The following is a 14608-nucleotide window of genomic DNA, read 5'->3' on the forward strand; positions in this document are numbered from 1 at the left end:
CCCAAATTGAACAAATGGAAACTACAGTATCTAAGATGACAAATACACTTGGTAAGATTAATAGCAGAATAGACATTGCAAAAGAAAACATTAGTGTACTTGAATACTTAGCAATAAAAACTTCCAAGATGAAACACACAAGAGAGCAAAGATTCAAAATCAAATGAAAAGAGTATCAGTGAGTTATGGGACAATATCAAATGGCCTAAGATACATGTAACTAGAGTTCCCAAAGGGAACAGGAGACACAAAAAGTATTTAAAGAACTAACGGCCAAACATGTTTCAAATTCAATAAAACTATAAATCATCTGAGTCAAGAAGCTCAACATAAGAATTATGCTAAGTGAGAAAAGCCAGACAAAAAAAGAATACACAGTATGATTCCATTTTTATACAACTCCAGAACATGTGAGCTATTTACAGTGATAGGAAGCAGGTTAGTGGTTTCCTGGGGATGGGAATGAATGGCAAAAGTGAGGAATTGTAACAGCAGGAAGACTTTGGGGGTAATGATATGTGCATTATCTTGATCTTGGTGATGCCTTCCTGGATATATACATATACCAAAACTTAATTTCTGAAGGCCAAGGTTACAGAGTAGTGAGTAGTGATATAGAAGTGGTCATTGAGATGCCTGTTGATCTCACCTGGTTTTTTAGCACAACCTGGTAGATTTAACATCTTTACTGAAGCAGGAAAGCAAGAAAGCAAGTTTTTGTGTTATAAAAACCAAAACCAAAATAATTTCACCTCCCAAGAGATGTCCCAGAACCAGTGTCATAAACTTCCAAGTAGTCATTTGTACAATTGTAATGAAACTCCAGGTGAAATCTCCTGAATGTCAAATGAATTAGGTTGCCAGGTTGGACAAATATATGCCAGGTACAGTTGACACCATGGGGGTAGATATTTGGATGGCCAGGACTTTGAATGATTCCTGTTGACTCAGTAAGAATTTTTCCACATGCTGTTGAAATAAAAATAAGAGTTATCAAAACAAGTGACGAACAAACTACCTGAAATTCAAAACAAAATAATTTGATCATGACCTCTTAAAAGCTCAAAAAAATTCCCTTATACGCCATTAAGATAACCTAGTTTTTCTCTTATTAATAATTAAATATTGATATGTGCTGATTAAAAACTATATATTTTCTTTGCTTTTGAGTAAACTTTAAAATTTTTACAGTGTAAATGACCACACATCTACAGTACAGGTGAATTTTTCTGCAAAAATTTATTTCCATTGTTCAATTATTCTGATAGAAAGCCCGTAAAGCAGAAGAGTTGTTCTCTTACCCAAATCTGCAGTACTGAATTTAGCCATGAAACCATGATTTTCCGTAGAAGAACTTTTCACGAATATGACATGAAGAAAGTTATACACAGATGTTATAAATGAAGGGATATCTGTCCCACAATATTTTTTATTTTCAGAAGAACCCATAATGGAACTGCTACCAATCTAAGTAAAAAAGATATATTCAAATTTATTTTATTAGATATTATTTTGGAACACTGCTTCAAGAATAATTATTTCTGCAATGTTTTTATTCATACAGTAAAAATCCATTTTAGAATATTTCAGTGACCCGAAAGAAACTCCATACCCATTAGCAGTCACTCTCCATTCCCCTCAAATCCCATCCTCTGGCAGCCATTAATCTTCTATCTCTAGAGATTGTCTACTCTGGACATTTTTAATAAATGAAATAATACAATATGTGGTCTTTTGTGACTGGCTTCTTTCATTTAGCATAATGTTCTCAAAGCTCATCCATGGTGTAGCATGTGTCATCACTTCATTCCTTTTTATTGCCAAATAATATTCCATTATATGAATATACCACATTTTATTCATCAATTCATCAGTTGATGGACATGTAGGTTGTTCCTACTTTTTGGCTACTATGAACAGTGATTGTAGTCATTCATGCACAAATTTCTGTGTAGACCATATTTTTTTTCCCTTGGGTATATACCTAAGAGTGGAATTATATCAAATGCTAACTACGTTTAACTTTTTGAAGAACTGTCAGATATTTTCCAAAGTGTCTGTACCATTTTATATGCTCACCAGCAGTGTAGAAGTGTAAAAGGGTTCCAATTTCTCCATATCCTTATCAATACTTGTTATTATCTGACTTCTTGATTATGTATAGCCATCCCAGTGCATATGAAGCAGTATCATTGTAGTTTGATTTGTATTTCCTGATATTTAGTGATGTTAAGCATCTTTTCATGTGAATATTGGCTATTTGTACGTCTTTTTTGAAGAAATATATATTCATATTCTTCACCCATTTTTAAATTAGGTTGTTTTTAATTCTGATGAAGTTCAATTTTTCTATTTTTTTCATTTGTTGTTTGTGCTCTTTTGTGTCATACCTAAGAAGGCTTGTCTAACCCAAGGTCACAAATACTTACTCTTATGTTTTAGTCTTAGAGTTTCATGATTTTAGCTCCCACATTTAGGTCTATGACCTAGGTTGAGCTAATTTTTGTGTATAGTGTAGGGAAGAGGTATGGATTCATAATTTGTAAGTGGATATTCAGCACCATTTGTTGAAAAAGTGTATTTTCCCTGTTGAAATGTCTTGGTATCCTTTTGAAAAATCAATTTGCCATAAACGTATAGATTTATTTCTGTATTTTCATTTCTGTGCCACTGTTACATATTTTTATCCTTATTTGAACAACACACTGTCTTGATTACTATAGCTTTGTTCTAAGTTTGGAAACTAGTTAAGTTTGGGCCCTCCAGCTTTGTTCTTATTTTTCAGGAATGCTTTGATTATTCTGGTTCCCTTGCATTTCCATATGAAGTTACAATCAGCATGTGAATTTCTGTAAAAGTGCTAGTTGGGATTTTGATAGGGATTGAACTAAATCTTTAATTAGGGGAATATTGCCATCTTAACAATATTTAGTCTTGTAGGCTTGTAGTCCAATAGTCTTCTAGTTTTAATTGTGTGTGTGTGTGTGTGTGTGTGTGTTCCTTATGGTTGTCTATATACAAGATAGTTTTACTCCTTCTTTTCCTTCTGGATGCATTTTATTTCCTGTCCTTGCTTAATTGCCCTAGCTAGAATTTCTACTATAACTTTGAAGTGGTAAGAACAGACATCTTTGTCTTTTTACTGACCATAGGAACAAAGCACTTAATGTTTCATCATTAAATATGATGTTAGCTGTGGGTTTTTCATTGATGCCCTTTATCAAATTAAGGAAGTTCCCTTCTATTCCTTGTTTGTTGAGAGTTTTTACTTATGAAAAGGTGTTGAATTTTGTCAAATGCTTTTCCTGCATGTATTAGAGTGATCATGTGGGGTTTTTTCCTTTATTTTATTATACATTAACAGATTTTTGGATGTATACCAACTTTGCATTCTTGGAATAAATCTCACTTGATCATGGTGTATAATCCTCTTTATACACTGCTGGATTCAGCTAACTAGTATTTTGTTGAGGATTTTTATATATATATTCATAAGAGATATTGGTCTGTATAGTTTTCTTTCAGTTAACTAATTTGAGGGTTACATTACATAGTATTTTTAATAATATATAACCAAATACAAATATTCAAAGGTGTTTTACTCTTACCTCAATATAATCTGTACCACAGTGGGCAGAACTTCCAATTTCAAAGCTAGTGAAGTTGAGAATGACTACTTGGCTTTGGGGCTGGTAGATGGTCCACCTACAAATCCTTTCTCCTGGATACACGTTGGGATAGAAGGGTGAGCGAATGACCCCTTCTCCAGTTAATTCACCTCCACAAGCTGTAAATATGAAAATGATAGTAATGTTTGTTCAGAGATAAATGATTCTTGCCCTCAATTTTATTGCAAAGTCTAATTCTGCATAAGGATATAATGGAATGTGACATTATTATTAGAATTTTTTTTCCTTGCCCCTAGAAGACATAAAATTACTAAATTATTTCAAGAAATTTAAACAGAATAGTCAGACAAATCAGACATTTAAAAATTAAGGTATAAGCTTTCTTACCAACTTGATAAATAGCTCTGAAACTAGCTCTTACAACAGAAGAATCCATTATAAGCCTGATCCAGAGTCTATTAGTAATGGATTTAACATGAGAGTGGATCTCATTGCTACAGACTTTTCCAAGTAAAGTTTGCTCATCTAGAATCTAAACAGAAAAATAAAATAGATCAGACAAATAAAATAAAATAAATCCTAATTAATAAAATTACATTTGTAATGGTGGCATTATTTGGAGATGAGAAAATGACATATTCAAAGTGAGTTATAATCTAATATTAATTAAATATTTATATTACATTTGAAATTTGAAGTGGCTCATTTTTTAGGATAATGCAATAACATTAAATATTGATAACAAAATCTTAAACAAAAAAATCCAAAGGCACAATAATTTTTTAAATGTTCTCCTAATAATTTCCACAATGTCAAAGAGGCAATAACTTTACAATTTTGGACTATTTAGAAAACAAAAAAATATGAGAACACAACATATCACAATATGCAAGTTTCAACCAAATCTGTAACGAAAGGAAGCCATAGACTAAATGTTCTCCTTATTGAAAGACAAAAAAGTAGATGAACGACAGGCAGAATCTAAGGAATCAAGTTAAAAAATTAGAAGCAAGTATGAAAATAAGGAATAATCAAGTAAAAATAAAAGCAAACCATTGTAAGTAAAATACAAAGGGAAGAATTGCTGAAGACATTTAAGAACTATTTTTAGAGGATGTTTGGGAAATGGGGATATAAAAGACATCTTTGGCAATAACGATGGGATATAAAAAACATCTTTTGAAATAAAGAAAATAAGCACAAATACACAAAATTAAGAATGACAGAAATGGTACAAATATACAGATACTGAGGAATTTGCTTAATATAATTCTATGTACGACTCTGCTACACGAGTTGAGTATTGGAAATGGTTATTTCCAAAAAAAAAAAAAACCCATAAAAGTATAAAATACTAAACTCTCTCAAGGAGAAGGAACATAAAATCTGAATAGACAATATGCCATAGATAAAATTGAAAATATTATCAAATACTTACTTCCCCCAAAAAAACTCCCAGAAGATGCTCTACCCAGTAAGTTTACTAAACTTTTAAAGAACAGACAATTAACCAGTATAATCTATTATAGGCACCCTCAAACATGGAACAATTACCAATTAATTTTTCTCAGAACCATCACTAAATCCCAACATAGATAATACAAATGAAAACTATGGATTGATCTTATTTATTAATATAGATACTAGAATCTAATACTGTGTTTTAGAAAAATGAATTCACTCCATTGTTGAGCTTATATACCTAATCAAATATGAGAGTAAGAGACATGCAAGGATTGTCTGAAATTACAAATTATATTAAGCTCATCAACAGATTCAATAAGATAAATCATGTATTTCCACAGATGTCAAAAAGTTTGTTATCATTCCTACTTCTTAGAAGCAAAACTCTCATAAAGTTAGGAGCACAAGAAAGTTTCCGTGCTATGATAAAGACCACCTGTTTTAAATCAATAGTGAATATATTACAGGGTAGAGGCCATAAGCACAGTCTGAGTCATATAAATCTGGCTTCAATTCCCACCTCTGCCACTTACAAACCTCCTCTCTTAATAACTTTAAATCTAAGCCTGGATTATGGGGTTGTTGAAGCAAAGCTATGACACAACAGTGTGAATTCCGTAGCAAAAGGCCTCAAAATAGAAAACTGACTTGACAGTTTAATGAAATCTCGGTAAATCTATTTCATTGACCCATGAGTAACAATTCAATGGGTACAAAGTTTCAGTTATGCTGGATAAGTAAATTCTAGAGATCTGCTGTACAACACAGAATGGTTATTGTTATTCTTGACATGTTTACAAGGTCAAACACTAGAGATTTCTCACCCAAATTAAGAATTATTCCATAGAAATATAAACTATAGTCTCTTGTTATATACAATTATTTTGAAAGATTTAGCAATCTAAATATTAATTCTTTCCCTCAACTAACTTACGCAGTCATCAGTAAATGCCAGGCTGTCCTGTAACAGCTCTGTGAAAAACAGTCACTGCTCACAAGCACATTTTTTTAAAAGCATGAGTGTCATATTTGGTGAAGTGGAGCGTGCTGTATTACTAGTTAATACACTGGTTCTCAATAGATACCACAATTAGGCATTTTGGAAGTCTGTAAAGGCATTTTTTGTTTCTGTTCTAATTAATTCCGCAACAGTGGTGGGGCACTTTTGGCATTTAGTGGCTGGGAACCAAAGATACCAAATACCCTGAAATGTGAGACATAGTCACACATGACAAGAATTCTCTTATGTCCTGTGTGATATTCATGTAAATCACAGTTCTGTTACTAAGTTTAAAATCTATCCTGATTTTACATATTAAACACGAAATATTTTTGTTCAGTATTAATATACCTTGTATTTTCCAGGATTACAAATAGAATGTAAATCAAGAGAATTTTTTTTCCTTCCTAGAAATCTGCCAAGAGTTGGTCACCATTTCAGGAATTCATCACCAACCTACATGACCATGTTAGCCTGTGTTTGTACTGTGGCACTCACAGGGATTCAGGGAGAAAACAACTTACTACTTCATTTTGTCTTCAGGTGTAGTCTGCCAGGCTTTTAACATACTGAAATAAATAAATACATATATATGGTTTTTTTTACTTTATTTCTCCTAAATCTTATAATTTTATATTTTATATACAATGTATATATAATGAGGTCATATCATCTAATTTCATTTCAGAATAGTGAAAGGATGAGATACTTTTTATAGTGTACAGAGAACTAATGACTTAACCAAAAACTCTGAACTCATACAGGGGATTATGGAATATTTCTCAGCTGAAATAACCTTTAAGTGGAGACAAAGGATATGTGGTCTAAGGGGAAAGGGCACTGAAGAAGAGATTTTTAAAGAATGACACTCAAAGCTGGTGAGGATGTGGTAAAACAATGTCTCCCAATTGTAACTGGTGGAAGTATAAATTTCTGGACTGGAAATAATTTGATAAGATGTATCAGGAGTTCTCAAAATGTTCATAGTTTTGGACCTAGTAACTCCACTTTTAACACTGTATCAGAAGGCAACTATTTGAAATATAGGCAAAGACACACAAGGATCCACATCAACATATGCTCTGTATTAAGAATTGAAAATATTCCAAATGTCTAATAATAGGAGGGTGATTAAATAAATGACGGTATAGCCATATGACAGTCTTACACAGACATTAAATATCACATGCCTCTCCACTGACTTATAACAATCCAGTTCGTTTCTATGAGCTGTAACACAAATGTTGCATACTGTCCTACAATTATGCCAGATATCTCTCTAAACAAACAGCAAATCTCTGTGGGGAGAGAAAATATCTGCATCACCTTCAGCATATACCATAGAACTTTGCAAATAGGTCTTTGACAAGTGTTTGCTGTTTCATTAATTTTAAGATGTGGTATGATGCTTCCATTTTTGTTAAGAGATGCAGACAATACTATAGTTCTTGGAAAACAGCATGAAACACAGAGGAAGATATCTTCCTGCTTTTGAATCCTCCAGGGCTCCATTTGCTTCTGCAAAGATTACTGTCTTTTTTTCTATTTTGCCCATTAGAAGATGACAAGAAGGGAGCAAACAGCCAAATAGCATCAGAGCAAGCTAAAATGGGCCATTCCCCTGGGCCTCACTAATGAAATTCAAGGATTTTAGCAAGGAGAAAGGCAGCTGCAGTCCAAATGTTTTAACAGGAACTTACAGGATTCACGGGCCCTAAACCTAGAAGGTACGATTGATTTTGGCTGGATTTCTCTCTCTGTGGAAATGAAACCTTATTAATTCTGAAAGCCTATACTTTCTCTGGATCCCAGACATAGCAATATCTTAACCACAACCTTTGAAAGAGACAAATCATGCTCATCAAATGCTTTAAAGTGACCCCAAATACTACTGCAGCATAGTCAGTAATCTAGGACTTGTGAATTTGCAACCGACAACCCACCCAAGAAGGCCACTTTCCTTTGTGCTTGTGCACTGTGATAGACCATATTATTTTCCCTAATTATTCACATCTCTCTCTGTAAGAGGACTGAACATCTCTGCTCAATGTCATGTAACTTCAGCACCCCCCCCCACCCCTCATAGAAAGTTAACACATCCCTCCTACTGACTGTAGGCTTGGCCATGGGGCTTGCTTTGCCCAACAAAACATGATACACCAATTTCCAAGGAGAAGCTTTGGGATTCGTTGCGTGATGCAACCATCTTTTACTTTCCTCTCTCATGAGACCAAGAGCCTGGGTCTCAGGGACAGATGGCACAGGGAAAGAACAGCTGAGCTACTGACCCAAAACCAGCATGTTAGCATGAACAGAGAATAAGCATTGCTGTAAACCACAGGTGTTTTATCCTTTGTTGTTGTTTTTGACTTGTTTCATTGTTATTGACTGTTACTGCAGCATAACCTAGGGAAAGGTGACTGTTTGAATCTGGTTTGTATTAACAAACAGTTTTTCCTTAGAAGTCAGGTAAAGCTATGTCAGGGTCACTTGCAGATTCATTCTTTACAGCGGATCAAACTTGCAAAGAAATTACAAGAATCAGTTCAAAATTCTATTGTTCTGCAGACCAGGCCCAGATTTGTCATTGACTGCCTTACTTAACCAGCAAACATTTACTGTTTTAGGCGAGAGACCCAATATATAAGCTGTGACCAATGATTTTTAGCTCTTGGAATAGCCTACATAGCTTCTGATTTTTATATTCATCACACTGAACTAGTTTCTGAAGAGAAACTATCCTCGGGAGGTAAAAAAAAAAAAAGGATAGAATTCTGATAAAGGAGCTATTTCCTGTAGAGAGAGCTGAAATTAACTGGGCCAAAAACCACAGTTCATATGAAATTTTAAGTGTGAGACCTAGAGCCTAGTCAGTAGTAAGCTTTCACATCTGGAACAGATCAAGTTCTAAAGCCACATCTTAATGCATGTGCTTATTGATTTGTATCGGCTATGTATCCAGCTTTGCTTTTTCATAACAATTTCAAAAACCTATTTCAGTATTAAATTTTAATTCAAAGCAAACCAAATATGCTGCCACTTAGGCTTGGTCCAACAAAGACCTGAAAACAGAACACTACTGTACAGTAGTGTTTATTTAACATGTGACTTCTTGGGAAGTGAGCTTCAGGTTGATATGCCCCTTCCTTAGCTAAATAAAGACTTGACCTGGAGACTAGCCTTGAAGTAATGTGGGTGCACAGGATGGGGGTGTAGCCCCAAGCCAAATGAGAGAATAAAGAGTAAGGGATAAGAGTTGAAAGAAGCCAGATAGGGACTAAAAATTATTTTCTTGGTTTATTACCCTTCGGTATTTATTATTTTTCATTATTTCACAGTTAAAAATCTAAAGCTTTTTATGCCTCATGAAACAATGCCACCTTCTAATATCTCTACCTATAGAGTAAACTTACTCTTTATTTGATTTTTTAACAAGTTTTTCTAAAAGCAGGAATACCTGTCTAGTTTTACCTATAAGTGTGTCCTACATGACTGAAATTCCAATATGTCACTTTCTTCTTCCCACTCTCCTCCCTGTGATCAACAGATTATCATGTTAAATTTTAGTAACATTCCCTGGTGTGACAGGCACTACCGTTAAGAACATCCTAATTGTTTCCTTTTTATTTAGCAAAGCTAAGTTCTTTTCCTCCATCTGCAAAACCCTACAAAGTCTAGCTCCTGCCTAACTCTTATTTTCTCTTCCTCTCCATAATGATTCCAATTTTCAATTCTGAGTTTGTCAAGTATTTTTCTCAACTCAGTTCCTAAGGCTATATTGGAATCTTCTTCCTCCTGGCTCTTCACATTGCTAACTCCTCATCTTAGGACCCAAAATGTGGCATCCTTAGTGATGCTACCTCCGACCAGCCCAGATAGGTTCTGATTTTCATATTCATCACATTGAACATTTCCCATTTCCCTTTTATTCTGTCATCTCTAAAAAGATATTTCTCTGAACCAAAATTAATTTTAACATGTATTTAACTGGAAAACAACACTCCCCAGCCTACTCTGGTGTGTTCGCTTGCTATAGTTACTCACCAGCTTCAGTCGTTATAGGTAGTATTCTTTCTCTGCTGTTTAGATTTATACCCTCAGAAATGATGCTGTGAATCACAGCTATGAAACTCTGACCAGATGCCCCCTTGAGGGTAGCAGGTATGCTCAGGCAGACCAACAGTCCTAGCTATCCCTCAACCAGTCCCAAGGCTGGCACAGAATAGCTTCAAAGCTTCACAAAGACAAAAGAAAGTACTTTGTGAAATTGAATTCATCTACAGACTGTGGAGATGCAGAAATTCTATGAAGGGCCAGCTGGGCATGGTGGTGAGGGGAGTAGAGGGAAGAGAAAGCAAGGAGGTGATGAAAGGTTCAGAGGGAAAATAGATACTCAGTGTTCCAGTTTGTTTTACTCTCCTACTTTCCCAATTTCTATGTTCTTTTTTCAAATTCTTAAAGATTTTCCCTGGAAGTTGTTTCATCATGTCTCACATGTTTTGATATACAACATTTTCTCTATGTTATTTTCTACTTTGTCTTCATTTCATTTTCTATTTCCTTCCTTAACCAAGTACTTAGGAGAGGGTTTATATATTTCCAAGAAATTGGACATTTTACAATTTTTTTCTCAGTAACTTCTAGTTGCACTGCATTATACAGAGATACATGTGCAATTTCTGCTTTGTGAATTTATTGGTAAGAGGTCTAAAATATAATTAATTTATCATTCAGGGATACGTGTTGCACAGGCACACACTCCCTAGATTTCAGAAACCAAATTTAGTACAATTTACTTCTTTCTAGTTTATTAATTATAGCTTTTAGCTATCCTATGCCATTTATTTTTGTTTGTTTTCCACTCCTAAGAAGGAACAACTTCCTCAGAAGCTTCCTGCTTCCTCCTTCCCCTTCCCTCATCAGTCTCTCTGGTAGTGTTCCTGTTCTACTTACCCAAAGTCTTGCCCAGGAGAGGGACACATGATTTGGGATTGGACAAGGAGTTGATGGGTTGAACAAGTCTACTTATTTGGTTCACCTTGCATTTGAAACCCTGGCCTTAGGATCATCATACTGGCTTCTGAAATTATTACTCAGCCTACTACTTTCATTCTCTGAGATTAAAAATTAAACTTTGATTATACCTTATGTGTCCTTCACCCAGCGTTCTGATGGCTTAAAACACTTGTGAAATCTTAATGAGAGGTACTGCTTTTCATTCTGGAAATATGCTCTGTCACATTCATTGAAATGTTTTATATAATTTAAAACTCTCTTGGACAAAAAACAGATGAACTAATGACATGATATTGTAATAAAACACTCTAAAGAATTCACTCCAAAACTTCTAGATCTAATATCTGAATTCAGCAAAGTTGCAGGATACAAAATTAATACACAGAAATCTGTTGCATTCCCATATACTACCAATGAACTAGCAGAAAGAGAAATCAGGAAAACAATTCCTTTCACAATTGCATAAAAAAGAATAAAATACCTAGGAACAAACCTAACCAGTGAAGTGAAAGACCTATACCCTGAAAACTACAAGACACTCATGAAAGAAATTAAAGAGGCATTAACAAATGGAAACTCATCCCATGCTCTTGGTTAGGAAGAATTAACATCATCAAAATGGCTATCCTGCCTAAAGGAATCTACAGATTCGATGCAATCGCTATGAAAATACCAACAGTATTCTTCAACAAACTAGAGTAAATAGTTCTAAAATTCATATGGAACCACAAAAAAACCCAAATAGCCAAAGCAATCCTGAGAAGGAAGAATAAAGCTGGGGGGATTATGCTCCCTGACTTCAAGTTCTACTACAAAGCCACAGTAATCAAGACAATTTGGTACTGGCACAAGAACAGACCTATAGACCAATGGAACAGACTAGAGAGCCCAGATATAAACCCAAGCATATGTGGTTAATTAATATACAATAAAGGAGCCATGGATGTACAATGGGGAAATGACAGCCTCTTCAACAGCTGGTATTGGCAAAACTGGACAGCTACATGTAAGAGAATGAAACTGGATTATTGTCTAACCCATTACACAAAAGTAAATTCAAAATGGATCAAAGACCTGAATGTAAGTCATGAAACCATAAAACTCTTAGAAGAAAACATAGGCAAAAAATCTCTTGAATATAAACATGAGCAACATTTTCCTGAATGCATCTCCTTGGGCAAGGGAAATAAAATAAAAAATGAATGAATGGGACTACATCAAATTAAAAAGCTTCTGTACAGCAAAAGACACTATCAACAGAACAAAAAGGCATCCTACAGTATGAGAGAATATATTTGTAAAGGACATATCCAACAGGGGGTTAACATCCAAAATATATAAAAACTCACATGCCTAAACACACAAAAAGCAAACGACCCTATTAAAAAATGGGCAGAGGATCTGAACAGACACTTCTCCAAAGAAGAAATTCAGAGGGCCAACAGGCACATGAAAAGATGCTCCACATCACTAATTATCAGGGAAATGTGAATTAAAACCACAACAAGATATCACCTCACACCAGTTAGAACAGCCAACATAGAAAGGACTAGGAACACCAAAAGCTGGTGAGGATGTGGAGAAAGGGGAACCCTCCTACACTGCTGGTGGGAATGTAAGCTAGTTCAACCACTGTGGAAAGCAATATGGAGGTTTCTCAAAAAACTAAAAATAGAAAGACCATTTGACCCAGAAATTCCACTCCTAGGAATTTACCCAAAAAAAAAAACAACTTCTCAGATTCAAAAAGACAGATGCACCCCTATGTTTATTGCAGCACTATTTACAATAACCAAGATATGGAAACAACCTAAGTGTCCAACAGTAGATGAATGGATAAAGAAGATGTGATACATATATACAATGGAATACTATTCAGCCATAAGAAAGAAACAAATCCTACCATTTGCAACAACATGGATGGAGCTAGAAGGTATTATGCTCAGTGAAATAAGCCAGGCAGAGAAAGACAAGTATCAAATGATTTCCCTCATTTGTGGAGTATAACAACAAAGCAAAACTGAAGGAACAAAACAGCAGCAGACTCACAGACTCCAAGAAGGGACTAGTGGTTACCAAAGGGGAGGGGTGGGGAGGGAGGGAGAAGGGGATTGTGGGGTATTACGGTGTGTGGGGGGTCATGGGGAAGACAGTGTAGCTCAGAGAAGACAAACAGGGACTCTGTGGCATCTTACTACATTGATGGACAATGACTGCAATGGAGTATGGGGGATTTCGATAATAAGGGTGAATGTAATAACCACATTGTTTTCCTTGTGAAACCTTCATAAGAGTATATATCAATGATACCTTAATAAAAAAATAGATTAACAGTTGATCTGTTCTTTCCATATTCATTGGAATATTCATTACCAGCCACATCACATCACCCATGGGCAATGTGGGTTTGTAGAAGTAAAATTTAGTTGAGAGAGGTATATAAAACTCTATTTAACTCTTCCAATCATTAGACATGACCTATCCTTCTACAAAAAGAGTTATTTTATTTTTTCCATCAACAATCCTTGAGAGAAACTTGGTCAAGACTACATGGGTGTGCATGCACATCAGATTATTGATACTTTTATGGCCAGCCATGAAAGTGTCTCATGAACTGTCTCCAAAGTAAGTTTAAGGCAGGAGATGGAAATCTGGCCTGGGAAAAACTTGCATTTGTATCATGTTTCATTTTCCAAACTTCTTTTATTATGCATTGCCTTGATTTATCCTCACAAAGTTTGGACGAATAGGTAGAACATCTTATGGAAGAAGGAACCAAAGCATCCAGATAAAAAATTGCCCAAAGTTACACAGTCATCAAATGACTAAAATAAGAATTTATATGAGTTAACTCCAATCCCATTCTGGCTACAAAGCATTCTGCCATTATGTTTTACAATGTTAAATCTCTCAATGCTAGTTTTATGATTCTTTTTCCTGATAACTTTCGAGAACAATTCAGAGAAGTTCATGTAACTCCTTATTGAAATTCAGTTAGAGTGTATTGCAAAGCCAAAGAAGATACTCCATTCCAGATGCTTAGATGTCTCCTTAGAGCCATTAGGGCCAATAATAAAGAACCTAATAGAAAAGCATTTGAAATTTCCCTGAAAATTAGAGTTACATTTTTGCCTGAAAAAGCATTGTGCTTGGTTCCACATTATAGTCCAGTGACCATGGAGCCAGGTATAAATAGGGATGTTCATGAAAGCTTCCTCCCTAGGGAAAGTGAACCACCTTTTGTAGGCATAGCTACACTATTGCAGTTCTGTTCTTATCAGAGTACAACTGTAAATACTAAATTCAAGTCCCAGCTCTACCACTCCCCAGTCAGGTAACCATGGCAAGTAACAACTTCCCTAGGCCTCAGTTTCCTAATATCAAAATAGGAATAATATTGCTTATTGTGAAGATTCAATTAATTAACTCATATAAAGCAGGTACCATAACCAACAGGCAGTGAGAAGATAGTAAGCATTGCCTACTTAATTTATTACAA

The 14608-nt window shown here is 34.9% G+C and overlaps 1 protein-coding gene across 3 annotated transcripts in view; it reads right to left on the reverse strand.

Annotated features, from left to right (window-relative positions):
* The window catches only part of CUBN (cubilin), a 267651-nt gene that overhangs the window by 219706 nt on the left and 33337 nt on the right, over positions 1-14608 (reverse strand). For all 3 annotated transcript variants that reach the window (XR_012127986.1, XM_037001703.2, XM_073229128.1), the window contains exons 18-21: positions 4017-4161; positions 3609-3787; positions 1302-1467; positions 753-969 (exon numbers count right to left, since the gene is read on the reverse strand). Coding sequence is in view for 2 of the 3 variants with exons in the window: in XM_037001703.2 (XP_036857598.2) it covers positions 753-969; positions 1302-1467; positions 3609-3787; positions 4017-4161 (707 nt within the window). In the remaining variant the exon portion in view is untranslated. The remainder of the gene's footprint in view (positions 1-752; positions 970-1301; positions 1468-3608; positions 3788-4016; positions 4162-14608) is intronic.

This window comes from Manis javanica, chromosome 2 (assembly GCF_040802235.1).
Source record: "Manis javanica isolate MJ-LG chromosome 2, MJ_LKY, whole genome shotgun sequence".
NCBI lineage: Eukaryota > Metazoa > Chordata > Mammalia > Pholidota > Manidae > Manis > Manis javanica.